The sequence below is a fragment of the Podarcis vaucheri genome, assembly GCF_965113315.1.
Source record: "Podarcis vaucheri genome assembly, chromosome: 16".
Classification (NCBI taxonomy): Eukaryota; Metazoa; Chordata; class Lepidosauria; order Squamata; family Lacertidae; genus Podarcis; species Podarcis vaucheri.
Genome location: NC_138754.1, coordinates 1,220,123 through 1,234,815, shown reverse-complemented (window position 1 = coordinate 1,234,815; position 14,693 = coordinate 1,220,123). Strand labels below are relative to the sequence as shown.

At 43.3% G+C, this 14,693-nt stretch overlaps 1 protein-coding gene across 1 annotated transcript; it reads right to left on the bottom strand.

Annotated features, from left to right (window-relative positions):
* Nucleotides 1–5,289: 5,289 nt before the first annotated feature.
* Nucleotides 5,290–13,341, bottom strand: LOC309521645 (vomeronasal type-2 receptor 26-like; the record flags this gene model as incomplete). Its single annotated transcript, XM_082204359.1, has 6 exons — nucleotides 5,290–6,191; nucleotides 7,075–7,201; nucleotides 9,349–9,576; nucleotides 10,354–11,220; nucleotides 11,620–11,911; nucleotides 13,262–13,341. The coding sequence occupies 6 exons, from the start codon at nucleotides 13,339–13,341 to the stop codon at nucleotides 5,290–5,292; spliced, it is 2,496 nt and encodes an 831-aa protein (XP_082060485.1).
* Between the last annotated feature and the right edge of the window lie 1,352 nt (nucleotides 13,342–14,693).

Below are 14,693 nucleotides of genomic sequence, written 5' to 3'. Positions count from 1 at the left end.
TAGACTGGATTCTGCCTGGCTTTTTTACAAATAAGTCTTGACCTGATCATTGCTAATGGGGCATTCCCCGGGGACAGAGAAGGCGAGTACACATTCATAAATACAAATGGAGCCAGCACAGTAGACTACTGTCTCACTAACAGAGAGGCCTTCGAATCAATTAAAAAATTCACCATAGATAATAGGACTGAAAGTGACCATTTACCTCTTATCATCTCCACTACTGGCCAAAATTCAATTCAGCGCTCTCACATAGAACATGAGGATATAGACAAAGCAAATGATCCAGCAATGCGTAGGAAAAAATGGACACCTGGGATAGCAATTGCAGTTGAGAATAGATTGAATTCACAAACTGCAATTAAGTTAAGATCAATTATAATAAACAATTTATCAATAGACTCCTCCCTGACAGCTTACGAAAATCTCATTGAGTCTTTGCAGGATGTTGTCTCGGTTAACATAAACTCAGCCGGCAAGCCACGCACTGCTAAAGGGTGCGGTTGGTTTGACCAAGAGTGCCGCACAAAGAAGGAAGCCTTAAGGAACACCTATTTGGCCTATAGAAACGCTGGATTAAGCTACTTACCTCAATCTTATTTCAAAATCAAAAAAGAGTATAAAGCCCTTTTGGCCTCAAAAAAAAAAAGGGAGTCCGAACAAAATTCCTGGTCCCTACTATTGAATGCCTCACTAAACAATGAAACTAAACTATTTTGGCAACTGGTCTCCGATTCACTGAAAAATAGTTCCTCAGCCCCCAGCTGTGTCATTCCAGCTCAGGTTTGGGAGAACCACTTCAGAAATATATTTATGGAAAATCCAAACCTCCCTTCCAGTTTACAGGAGGATGACAGGGCAGAACTGTCACTGCTCCCTAATTGGAGGCTGGTTACTGTGGAGGAAGTCCATACATTAATTGGGAATCTGAAAAGTGGAAAGGCTCCGGGGAAAGACTTTATCCCAGCAGAGTTGATTACATCAAACCAGCACTGGTAGGCTCCGCTTTTGGCAGCACTCTTTACGGTAGTAAATAACTCGGGTAAAGTACCATATAGCCGGAAACATGCTATAGTAGTTCCAATCTTTAAGAGAGGCCACCCAAATGTACCTTCCAATTATAGGCCTATTAGCCTGCTCTCAATAATTGGGAAACTGTATGCCCGTTTCCTCAGTAGCAAACTGACAACTTTTCTAAATGAACATAATATACTATCTGAAGCCCAGGCAGCTTTTCGTGAGAACCATTCAACAACAGACCACTGTCTAATGCTGTCCTTCCTAGCTGAGAAGTATACCAGACCTCTACAGGGTAAACTCTTCGTGGCCTTCATGGATCTGAAATCAGCATTTGACTCCATCCCCAGATCCCAGCTATGCTCCAAACTGAGTCTGATTTTGCAGGACAAACGACTTCTCTTTCTTATAAAAGCCCTGTACAATGGAACCAAACTGCAGGTCCGATGCAGTCGACAGGGACAGCTATCAAACAGCATCGAGATGACTAGGGGAGTGAGACAGGGTTGTATTTTGGCCCCCACATTGTTTTGTCTATTCTTAAATGACCTAGAAGAGAACTTAATGGACCCAGATGGACACATTCCAAAAATAGGAATGAGAAGGACCCCTTTGTTGTTGTATGCTGATGACGCGGCCATCATCTCGCGTTCCAGACCGGGCTTGAATTATCTGTTGAGGAAATTTTCTGATTACTGTTCTGGAAATGGTTTATCCGTTAATTATGAAAAATCTAAAATTTTAGTCTTCGAAAGAAGATTCTCCCAGTCTAAATGGGTGCTGGATGGCCATAACCTTGAACAGGTAAAATACTTCAGTTACCTAGGGCTCACATTCCATCATACAGGATCTTGGAAGCACCATTGGCAAACCTCCCTTCAAAAGGCGGAGATTACAAAGCTAGCCATACATAGATTCTTCTTCACAAAGGGCGGCAAATATGTTCCAGCAGCCTTAAGGGTTTTCAACGCAAAGCCCGTTTCCCAACTCCTGTATGAAGCAAATGTCTGGCATAATGGGGACCTGCCAGAGCTAGATGGCTTTCAGGCAAAATTTATACGATCTCTGCTGCAGGTACCTAACTGCGTCCCTAACTCCGTACTTCTGTTGGAAGCTGGTGAATGCCCAATTTCAGCTAGAGCGTGGTGGGCTGCCTTAAAACATTGGTTCAGGATTTCAGTGTTTAATCTTGGGAAGGGTCTGTACCAACATTTGACCAATGAGGAATTTGTCAGCAAATGGCAGAAAACCATGGCTAAAAAAGCCACCTCTATTGGTCTGTCTCCCCCCCACCCAACTGTATTACCTGGGCTATGAAGGCGCCCAAAAGGTTTTAAAGCAAAGATTATGGGACAATGCACACAGTGACTTGCGATCTCGGTCACACGCAGTCTGTAGTCCGCTGGCAGCAGGAGTTCAATATGGGTATGTCTTTGAGTTAACATCTTACATCAAAAACCTAACAGTACCTAACTATCGAAGGCTTTTCACCAAAGCCAGACTGAATGTCTTCCCCTCTGCAGTGCTGGATGGTAGGTTGAGAGGAGTTCCCTACCAGGACAGACTTTGCTCGTGTGCTCAAGACATCGATTCCATAAATCATATTCTGTTGCATTGTGCGAAGTATGAGCAGGCCAGGGCTGAACTGATACTACCCTTGCTGGTGCCTTTCCCAGGAAAGTCAGAGGCTCACTATGTCAGGTTCCTACTGGAAGACCGGACAAAAGCTAGAACGTTGGCAGTGGCAAAGTTTTTATCGGTGGTTGCAAGAACAAACGAGCCCTATATTCCAAACAAAGTGCTTGATTAACCTGGAGGTAGGCTGTATGAACTCTGTATTAATTTGTAATGTTTTGTTGGGACTCTGGACCGTAATAAAGATTGATGATGATATTTCTAAAAGTAAAAACCGGGACACCCCAAAAGTTTTTGAGCTTTTTAAATTTATTTTTACAGTACTATCATTCTGCAGCATGCATCACTAGCCCATGTAGATAACAGTCAGAATTTGAGTTCTGTGTACATGTCTGGGGAAAGGAAGAACCAGGACACCCCAAGCATTGGTTTTTTTTTTTAACTTATAGAGTACAGTCATACCTTGGATCTCAAACGCCTTGGTACTTGTACGTTTTGACTCCCAAATGCTGAAAACACAGAAGTAAGTTCTTATATATTCAGTGGTCTGTGTTTGCCTGAGCTTCAGTCTGGACTAAGGATTCTGAGCTCCTGCGTTCTGATTCCTAACATTTTGTCCAATCACAGAACATTTCAGGATTTGGGCCTCTGCCATTGGCCCTTGAACTTGAGTCGTGATTCACAGCTTAGAAGTTAAGACAGTCAATCATGTTGGAGGTGGGAGCGGCCCAGGCTTTCAGAAATGTATATAAGGAGTTGCTTTGCCCCTGTTTCCCAGTTATGTAGTTCAATAAAGGTTTTTGCTCTTATCACTGTATGTTGACTCGTGGGAACCCACCAACACTTCATAAATGTCCTGGTTGTCGAACGTTCTTTATTTACCGCCCGTATTAAACTGGTCCATGATTGCGGGGGAGAGGTTCTGACAAAGCAAGGTTAAGGAAGAGGTATGTAAATTAGGGGTGCTCCCGGATCCATTACTGTCCATTACCTGGGGTCCAGGGGTCCTTGGTGGTGCAGAATGCACTCTGCCATCTTGTGCTGGTAGCTCAGCTATGCCCCTCTCTGACTTCTGTCACCTGCACTCTCGTAACCTCCAAGTTGGATAACTGCAATGTGTTATACATGGGGCTGCCTCTAAAAGCGGTTCAGAAACGTCAGCTGATGCAAAATTCAATGACCAGGTTGCTCACCAGAACAAGACGGTTTGAGCATATTACACCAATTCTGGCCTGACTGCGCTGCCTGCCAATTAGTTTCCAGGCCCAATTCAACATGCAGGATTTTACCTACAGAGCCTTAAATGCATTAGGACCCCAATACCTCAAGGTGGTGGTTGTGATCTGAGGCCCTTCTCTACATCTCCTGTCCCCAAGAGGTTCAGAGGATAAGAAGACAAGGATGGGTCTTTGCTGTGGTGGCTCCCCTTCTGTGAAATACTCTTCCCAGAGAGGCTGTCCTGGCACCATCATTACATGTCCTTATTTTGTTTAACATCTGTTTACCGAAGGCAGAAATTTTAGGCATGAATTTTATGAGTTGGAGACACAAAATAAGCCTCTAAGTGTGATCCAGCTCTGGAGCTGAGTGATATTTCATTGTAGTGGGCAGACATGTCACCTCAGCTTTGTCAGTCAAAAACAAATCCCTAGAAAAGAGTTGGTTTATTCAGTTGAAAACTTGTGATAATCTGCATTGCCTTACATCTCCGTCAACTTGCATTCATTTTAGTGAACAAGAAGAGGGCCTAATTTCCCAGTATGAGAACATAAATATATTTAACTACAGTAACTGAAGATGGGGAGAGGGCAGTTAAAACAGACAGAATGCATACCCTATTTTTTTAAAGCAAAAAGCAAAAGCACCTCTTTGAATATTTTCCATAATCTGACCCATTCAACCACTCAGTGTCTCAAAGCCTCTGACCTGGGAAGAGATGATCATAATTTGTGTGGCACAGTCAATCTAGTTAATTTTGTTTTTGCCCCTCAGCTTGCTCAAAATTTGAGGCATAGGGTGGCGCTGTGGTCCAAACCAGAGAGCCTAGGTCTTGCTGATCAGAAGCTCGGTGGTTCAAATCTCCGCGATGGGGTGAGGTCCCATTGCTCAGTCCCTGCTCCTGCCAACCTAGCAGTTCGAAAGTACATCAAAGTGCAAGAAGATTAAAAGGAACCACTCCAACAGAAAGGTAAACAGCGTTTCCGTGCGCTGCTCTGGTTTGTCAAGGGTGGCTTAGGCATGCTGGCCACATGACCTGGAAGCTGTATGCTGGCTCCCTTGGCCAGTAAAGCGAGATGAGCACCGCAACCCCAGAGTTGGTCATGACTGAACCTAATGATCAGGGGTCCCTTTACATTTACCTATGATGCTCCTATAGGATCAGGAACTGTTGAGAATTAGTTCACATAACAAATGTTTTAGTTTTATACAATAAAATGGTTTGTTGAAATAAATCTTCAAAAGAAGTCGTGCCTTATTCTTTATGTGAGTACAAGGCCAACATGAAATGTGGTCAACTGAATTTGTCGAGATAATGCATCAAACACTCATATGGGAATTCCAATGACATTTCTATTACTGTCATATCCGATGAAATATGTGTAAGAGTCAAATAAAGAGATTAATCTGTATTTTAATTTATTTTATCTTCCTTATCATTTGTTCCCTGCTGTTCAGCTCAGGCCTTAGCACAATAATGTAGCATTTGGGAGAAAAGATGCAACCCAGTAATCCAGCACTGGAGGCCAAGATGGAGAAGATCTCCACAGCCACCATGTATTTCCCTTTGGTGCTCAAGTAGGTTGGCACAAAGGACAACCAAACACTGCAAAACACCAACATGCTGAAAGTGATAAATTTGGCTTCATTGAAACTGTCAGGGAGTTTCCTGGAAAAGAAAGCTACTATGAAGCTGGCGGTGGCCAGGGAGCCCATGTAGCCCAAGACAGAGTAAAACATGGAAACTGAACCCTCGTTACATTCAAGTATGATTTCCCCAATCACTGAATGCGTGTCCTTATCTGGAAACGGTGGAGAAGTACTTAACCAAAGAGCACAAATGGCAGCTTGGATGAAGCAGCAGAAGAGGACAATCGAATTGGTCAGGCCTTTCCCCACCCATTTCCTTATGCTGGATCCTGGTTTGGTGGCCATAAATGCCACAACCACAGTGACCGTCTTTGCCAACACAGTGGAAATGGCCAAAGAGAAGACCAGGCCAAAAGCCATTTGTCGGAGAAGGCAGATCACCCTTCCAGGCCGTCCAATGAAAAGCAAGGAGCACAGGAAGCAAAGGAGGAGGGAGAGGAGGAGGATGTAGGTGAGGGTGCTGTTGTTGGCTTTGACTATGGGAGTATCCCTGTGCTTCAGGAAAATGCCAAGTACTAAAGTGGTGACGAGAGAGAGAGAAAGAGCCAACACCACTAAGATGATCCCCAGATTTTCTTTGTAAGAGAGGAAGCTCACAATCCTGGGAACACATTGAGTTTGGTCCTTGTTGGGATATTGGTCCTCTGGACAATTGATGCAAGCGTCTATGTCTGAGAAAGGGAAGAGGTGTTTCAAAAGGTTGACCAACATCTATCTAAACACAAACAGCTGTTTAAGCATTCCTTTACACTGGGTAACGCCATTCAAAAGCAATCAGTCACAAGAAGGTTTGAGGATGTCTATTTTTGTGTTCTTGCAGTTCTTTGACAAAATCCAGGAGAAGTGAATCTCATAGAAAGATTGTATAGAAAGTAGCCCACAGTACAAGTTCAAACTCACCTTAGTTGCTCCCTCCACTTTTGCCTCAGGACCCACCAACTACTCCTAGAAGGTTGCACAGAACAGGATGAGGCCCTGAGGATGCAAAAGTTTCTCACCCTGGCTTTAGAGTTGGCTCGAACCAGGAGAGGACCTCCTCATTGCTTGGGAAATTGTTGGCAACCGAGGGGCACTTTGCTCATTTTTCCATCTCAGATAGGCTTCTAATCTTTCATTCATTCCTTCATCCATCTACAACTACAAGTGGCATACTTCGTTCCCTCCACTTTATCCTCATAATGTCTCATGAGTTGTGTAGGCTGCAAAATTGTGATCAGTCAAATGTAAGACTGCCTTACGTCCGGGTTTTCCCTAACACATCTGGGAATCGGGCTGCCAAATGGCGTCCAGGCAGATTGTTGCTGAATCAACAAAATGTCTGGGAAAACCTGAACGTATGGCAAGTAGGGGAGTTGTAGTTGTTGTTTTAAAAATCCTATAAAAGCCCAATAACTTTTTTAAATAATGAGAACTCAACAACAAGAAAATTGTTTCTGAAAATTCATTTAGTATTAGACTGCTCTGCATTCACCAGCATTCTCAAAACAAAGGTAATAAATAGCACATATATATATATCTCCCATAAATTAGGTCATGGGCATTCCTGCCTCCCACCTTTCTGACTAGAGATCATTCCTTCTGGACACGGAGCACAATCATAGCAGCAAAACTTCTCTCCTTCCTTCTTTTTCCTACTGAAGCCAGGGTTGCAGTTGTCATTGCACACAGAAAGGGGCAGCGCCTGTGCAAAATCATATAGATGAGGAACAACAGATCAGCCCTATTCAGTCCTTCACCTCCATGTGATTAGACTCATGTGAGGGACAGAGAGACTGAGGATGAACCAGTTGGCTCAGCTCCTCTGTCGCCCATTTGTAAGCAATTCCCAACTTCATCTCTCGGTTTGATTAGTCTAAGACTCAGCCTGAAAGTGCATCATGAAAAAGACAATGCGATCTCCAGACCCCCCAAAATATGTAGTTGTAGAAATAAGATAAAGATACCTTGAAGATAAAAGCGAGGTCCATCCTTTTTCCTTCCAGAAATCACTACATGATATTCTGTGACATTTTAGCAAAATAAAATATTTTATTTTCCAATGCTTTGTAACTAGCTTATGTGACTACACATTTTCACAAAGAAATTAAATGGCACAGATGGCCAAAAGGACTCCTTGCTTTATTTTAAGGTTTGAGATCAATTTATGAGGTCAAGGATCATAAAGCATTAAATTTACAATAGGGCCCCTCAAGAACTGACGGAACGGTGAGCTGCCCAGAAGAGAACATTCCCCTTTCATCATCATCATCATCATCATCATCATCATCATCATATCTTTATTGTCATTGCCCCCTCTCGGGGACAACGAAATTACTTGGCTGCTCCATCCACCCAGGTAGGGCACTCCACCCAAAATCAAAACAACTATAAAAACACTCATTAAAACAATACAGTATAATACAGCAAGGAAGATTAGATGACTTTCAAAGTCCAGGCTTCCCATTCAGGGCCGAGATCGCTCTGGAGAAGAAGCTGTTCTTAAGACGGCTCGTTCTTGTCTTCATCGTCCTGTATCTCCGTCCCGACGGCAGGAGCTCGAAGAGACAGTGACCAGGATGCGATGGATCTTTTACTATGTCCAGTGCCTTCCTATGGCACCTTGTGGCATAAATCTGCTCTAAGGTGGAGAGTGGGCAGCCAACAATGCTCTCTGCTGCCTTAACAACTCTGCACAACCCCAACCTGTCCCGGGTAGTACAGCTTCCGTACCACACACATAAGCCATAAGTGAGCACGCTCTCAATGGCACAGTGGTAGAAGGCAAGCAGCAGTTTCTGCGGAAGATGGTTTTTCCTTAGTATTCTCAAAAGGTACAGTCTCTGCTGCGCCTTCTTCACAAGCCCCCTTGTGTTGACACTCCAGGACAGATCCTCTTGTAATTCAATGCCCAAAAATCTGAACGTTGTTACCCTCTCCACACAGACCCCATCAATCAAAAGTGGCTGGACATTGCTCTTCTGTCTCCTGAAGTCCACCACAAGCTCCTTTGTCTTCCTTGTATTTATGAGCAAGTTGTTAGCTCTGCACCACTCTGTCAGCCGCTCCACCTCATCTCTATAGTCCGTTTCACCCTCCCTTTCAGAGATGAGCCCAATCACGGTTGTGTCATCTGCAAATTTGACAACCCTATTACTAGGGTAAGCAGCGACACAATCATACGTGTAGAGAATATAAAGGAGCGGACTGAGTACGCATCCCTGTGGTGTTCCTGTGTTAGTCTTAAGCATACTAGAGGTATAAGGGCCCAACCGAACCCTCTGGGGGCGGTCTGACAAAAAGTCCAATATCCACCCACAAAGTGATAACGGAAGCCCCAGATCTTCCAGTTTAGACATCAGACGTTGTGGTAGAATGGTATTAAATCTGAAATCTAAAAAAAGCAGTCTGGCATAACCCCCCCGCTGCTCCAAATGTGCAAGAACGGCATGGAGGGCAATCGCCACAGCGTCCTCTGTTGATCTTTCCATTTTATAAGCAAATTGGAATGTGTCCAGTCCCTCTGGTAGGCAGGCAATGACATAATTTCATACCAGCTTTTCAAAGCACTTCATGATTGTAGGTGTGAGTGCTACTGGACGAAAGTCATTCAGATCTTCCGGGTTAGATTTTTTTGCTATTGGAACGATAGTAGAGGACTTTAGGCAGGATGGAACAATAGCCTGGGCTAGGGATCGATTTAAGATCCCAGCGAAAACTCCTGCTAGTTGATCTGCACAGTCTCTCAATACCCTTCCAGCTACCCCATCTGGCCCTGTGGCCTTCCTTGGGTTGATTCCCTTCAACACCTTCCTCATCTCATAGAGTCAAGAGTTTGCAGTTATAATTCACCTGATTAAAACTTGGATGCCACACAATTTGCTCATCATTGATGCTTAACTCTTTGCCTGGAGGAGCCTGAGGCTCCAGTCTTCCAACTTTCGATCTAGTGAGTGAGCCATTGGGGAAAGTGATCCAATTGGTAACATCAAAACCTTCAACCAGTTCTCCATGTTCATCAAAGTGCACCATATCTCCAGTGCTGCTGTTGAATACAAGGCTCTTCAGAAAGCGATGGACCTGGAATATTGAAATATTTACATGAAGGCTGATCACCGAAGAATTGATGCTTTTGAATTCTGGTGCTGGAGGAGACTCTTGAGAGTCCCATGGACTGCAAGAAGATCCAACCTCTCCATTCTTAAAGAAATCAGCCCTGAGTGCTCACTGGAAGGACAGATTGTGAAGCTGAGGCTCCAATACTTTGGCTACCTCATGAGAAGAGAAGACTCCCTGGAAAAGACCCTGTTGTTGGGAAGGATGGAGGGCACAAGAAGAAGGGGACAACAGAGGACGATATGTTAGGACAGCGTTCTCAAAGCTACAAACATGAGTCTGACCAAACTGCGGGAGGCAGTGGAAGACAGGAGTGCCTGGCGTGCTCTGGTCCAAGGGGTCACAAAGAGTCGGACACGACTAAACGACTAAACAAGAAGAACAACAATGATATGAATAACTGTTCTTAAAGCAGTATATATAGCGATGAAGTATTTCCACTTGTCTATTATTATCATCATTAACATGAAATTAATTACATAAAGAACGGTCTTTACAGAGGACACATTGATTGAAAATGTCTAGCAAACCAGATTGGTAGTTGGGTTTCTATGGTGGGTATTTGGAAAGCTAGCATGAAAGTGATGTTGACTCTGAGTAAATGTTCACAAGGTAAGGCAGGCTAATGTCTGTGGCTCTTGCCACCAGACACGGCTGGAGCTCATTGGGAATGGTGAGGAGTAAAGCCAGGAGATCAGTGGTGGATGGAGGCAAAGCAAAGAAGTTCAGAGTTGTCATTACCTGCCACGGTTGCACATTCAGAAAGGCAAATCTCTCTCCTCTTGCCAATCTGCTATGTTTGGAGCTGGATTTGTATATGGAGTTCAAAGCATGTGCCACAGCATAGACAGCTTTGTAGACATTGTAGCTGTGACCAGTCATGTGTTTTTCATACAAAATCCCAGGGAGGTTCTCCAGTTTCTCTTCCAAAGTGCAGGGTTCTTTCCGCTCAGCCTCCACCTCCTGTCCATTAGATGCTTTCAGGGAGCAGGTGAAAGTCTGTTCCCAGACGTCCTGGATGAAAACATCCTCTTTGTTCCAGAAGGGTCTTATCGTCTGAATGAACTTCTGGAACCCTAATGGCTGACTTGAGTGGACTGTGAAGGATAGAGTACCATGGAACATCTGTATTTCCCAGTCTTTCTGAATAGACAGTGAATCAAAATCCCAGTGAGATGTAGCAACCCACACTTTACCCAGAGGTGGCCATCCCATTATTGGTCCTATAAATAACAATACTCTCAAAAACTGAAAGGATGGAGGCTCTCCATAAACCACAAATACATTAGCTTTTGTCTCAAATGCAGTTGCATAACTTTCCCGATTCTGTAAAGACAAGCGTATCATCTCATCCAGATAATTCCATTTTTCCAACTTTAGTATGAAGTCATAGCAGATACCATGCTCAAAGAGTAGAGGCAAAATTGTCTGTAGAAACTGGTCCCCTTTGTCATTATCCACAGTACAAAGTACAATCCATGTCCATTTGAAATGCTGAAGTAAATGCACAATTCCTATGTGCTGTTTGGCTTCATTTGGGACCATCTGGTATAAAAATGGGAATAGCATGTTTGCATCCTGTATTGCTAAAAAGGATCCATATGTGAGCTAAAATAGAGAGTATGAGGGTTTTGATTTGTTTCTGGTGGATTATGAGAGATTGTAAAACTACAGGCTTCACAGGTACTTCAGTGGCATAGCTTTCCCAATAAATGTCTGCATAGCGTCTTCTAGAAGAAAACTTCAAGTAAGGGAAAACAGTGTGGAAGAATACCCAGTAATCTGCTTCATTATTGATAATTTCTTGGTGTTTCTCCTATTGTTTTAAGAATATCTACAGATACTCAAGTTTTTACAGATACTCAAGTTTTCTGGACAATTGGCTCTCAGCACTGCTTGGTTAATCCTAATCCAAACTGCCCTCTTCAATAAAACTTTGCAGGAACCTTGTCACAACTTTATCAAAATCAAGATAGTACGACCCATAAACCCATGCTCCCGATTTACCTGTGGAATCTTGTGGGTTGCTGAAATGGTGGCCATATTGGCAGAGATTTCAGAGATGCATCCTCCAATGAGAGCTATCAGATTGTTCCACTTGTGACACTTGAAGTTGGGGACAAATCTATGCTGTGTGGAAAGCAGGTTGAGCGTGGCCTTGTAGGTCATCCTTGCAGTGTAGTAGCTGTTGAGGACGTGGAACCCTAGAGAGATGTTGGACAAGACTTTGGGATTCTCACTGATTTCTTTGACAGCAAATGCTAAGGCCAGGATGTGCTGGTAGTTCTTTGGCACGGAGCTGTAATAAAATTACAACTGGACTGAAATGAAGAAGAAGGGGAAGAAGAGGAAGAATTGCTCCCTGCATTTAAGGGAGTTACTCTTTGTACCAATAAAAAATAGTAGTATAAAGTCAATAGGTGTGGCCTTGCCAACACAGTGCCCATAGGTGCAAGAAAGCCATAGAGACCATCACCTGAGGCCACAGAGCCTCTGATCTCTTCCCTTGCTCACTGCTTACTTCACCATGAGATGTTGTGAGTGGTTATGCCTCCCAGAAGTACATATATGTGAATAATGAAATGGGAAGAGCAAAGCTCTTTGCTCTGAATACTTTTCCAGGCTCTGATCTTCAACTGAGCAATTGAACAGAAAATGGAGCACTAGGAGGGCAGAAGTGGAGCAATCTGAGGGGAAAGCAGTGGAGAAAGTGCTGCACTGCAAGAGTGAGGAGAGACAGAACAGATCCAGAATTGTGTTATACAGTGGTACCTCGGGTTACAGACGCTTCAGGTTACAGACTCCACTAAACCAGAAATAGCACCTCGTGTTAAGAACTTTGCTTCAGGATGAGAACAGAAATCGTGCACCAGTGGTGCAGCAGGAGCAGGAGGCCCCATTAGCTAAAGTGGTGCTTCAGGTTAAGAACAGTTTCAGGTTAAGAACGGACCTCCGAAATGAATTAAGTTCTTAACCCGAGGTACCACTGTACACAGAAAGAGTCAGAAGGTGGACATAAACTCACATCCCTCAAGGTTGAGAAGGAACGAGGTACGGAGAGAACAGAAATAGCGGGGCAGTGACAAGGCATGATCCACCATGTGAAATTCTGTAGAAGGCTTACTAAATAACAAAAAGAAGCACAGAACTGTTTATATTAGTGGGGCTTGCAAAGGAAAACATAGTAGCAGTACAAACCATTACAGTAATCAGAGAAATTAATACATTAAGCCCACAATCTGTATTCAGCTTTACATGGCTGGCAAAACAAAAAAAATTGAATCCAAAGAGGATGGGTGTCTGGGGGAAAAGACTTTGGGAATCCCATCTGCAATTGAACCCAATTTGTTTTGGCCATTCACAATGTTGGCTTTCAGCCTGATTCCCGGAACGTGACCCTTGTGTAAATTGGGGGCTTCCTGTCTCTGTCTCTCTGTCTACCCATATCCACCCTTGCCCATCACTGTCATGCTGAGGTTGAGTACTTCATACCTCTTCCATAATACTGAATTTTACAATTTACAATATTATTGGGTTTCCATGAAAAAGTACATCAAAATATAAATCACGGTACTGCTTAATGATGCATTTTCAATCATTGTGGTCTACTATATTAGATCGGAAAGAAGGGGAGTAAATAATGTCTTACATAGGTTCATCAATCAGTATCTGTGAAGGCTGTTCCCTGAAAGACTGGATATTAGAGAAGTATATGACTTGGGAAACCATCTCTCCAATTACAAGGTCTCCTGGCTGGTAAAATTCGTGAGCAATAGGAAGAGGGTCATCATAAATGCTGCAGTTAATAGAATGTGCCTTACATATAGTGTGAAGCAGAAGTAACAGCAAAAACAGCACCAGCAGGATCCTGCTGAGAAATCTCCCCCTCCCAATGTAGATTCCCATGTTTCCACTACAGCCTTATAGGCGGATGTTATCAGTTTGGCTAAAGTATCCTTTGAATAGGAGGCTGTTAGGTAGTCTATGCATAGCGCTTATTTTCTTTTTCTTCACACATTATTCCCAGGAATGACCGGAGGTTGCTGGGATACAAATAATAACATTGTAGCTATTATTACTTCTTTTTAAAACAACCAACTGCAGCTGTTTAGTTATAAATTTCACTTTTCCTTGGTTTACAAAGAAAATAACTATACCCATGTCTGTTACCCAAGAGAACATAAGGTACATTGCGGTGAGGCAGCGTTTCAGTTAAACAATATGCTAAACTATGTGCTAAACCATGCCTAGTCAAGGAAGTTCACATTTCACAAAAAAGAATGTTCCTTGAAATTGATGAGTGGATGGAATCATATCCAAACATGTAAAAGAAGAATGATGACACAAAAGACTGGCAGAACCCTGGCTGTGCCTAGATGTAGCCGCGAACAATAGGAAGCTGTTATGCCTTTTTAAAGATGCTGTTGTTGTTTTAATCCAAACAGAATGTGTATATCTACTATGTAAGAGGATGGAAGCCAGCAATTTTGACAATGATGGAGATGATTCCTCAGTGTGTTCTTCGTATTCGCAGATGCATCATGCCTGACCAAATTGCTAAAGCCTCTCCCCCCTGAATTGTACGACTATTATTGCCTTCCTTGAGAGATAATAAGTAGGCAGCACTGCTTAGTCCTGAGCAAGAGTTGAGTTTTCCCAGAGATCATTCTTAGTTAGAAGAAAATGAAGGCCGGGGTTTGAACATAGAGTCAAATCTGAGAGTACGTGAGATTCAGTCCCGTCCCATCCTGTCCCCCACCCTGAAGATGGGTTCATCTCCTTCATCACATCCCTTCCCAGTATTGCTTGCCCCCATATTGCTACCAACAACAAATTGATATTAGGGGTGCCATATCAAAGTAAAGACCAGGGCACCCCAAAAGTTGTCGAGCTTTTTTTTTTTTTTTTACTTATGCAGTACAGTGTTACAAGAAGTCCGTTCTTGAACCAAAGTATTCTTAAACCAAGGCTTGCTTTCCCATACAGCGGGAGACTCAATTTACAAATGGAACACACACAACAGGAAGCAGAACATGTTCTGCTTCCAAGGCAAAGTGAACAAACCAAAACACCTACTTTTG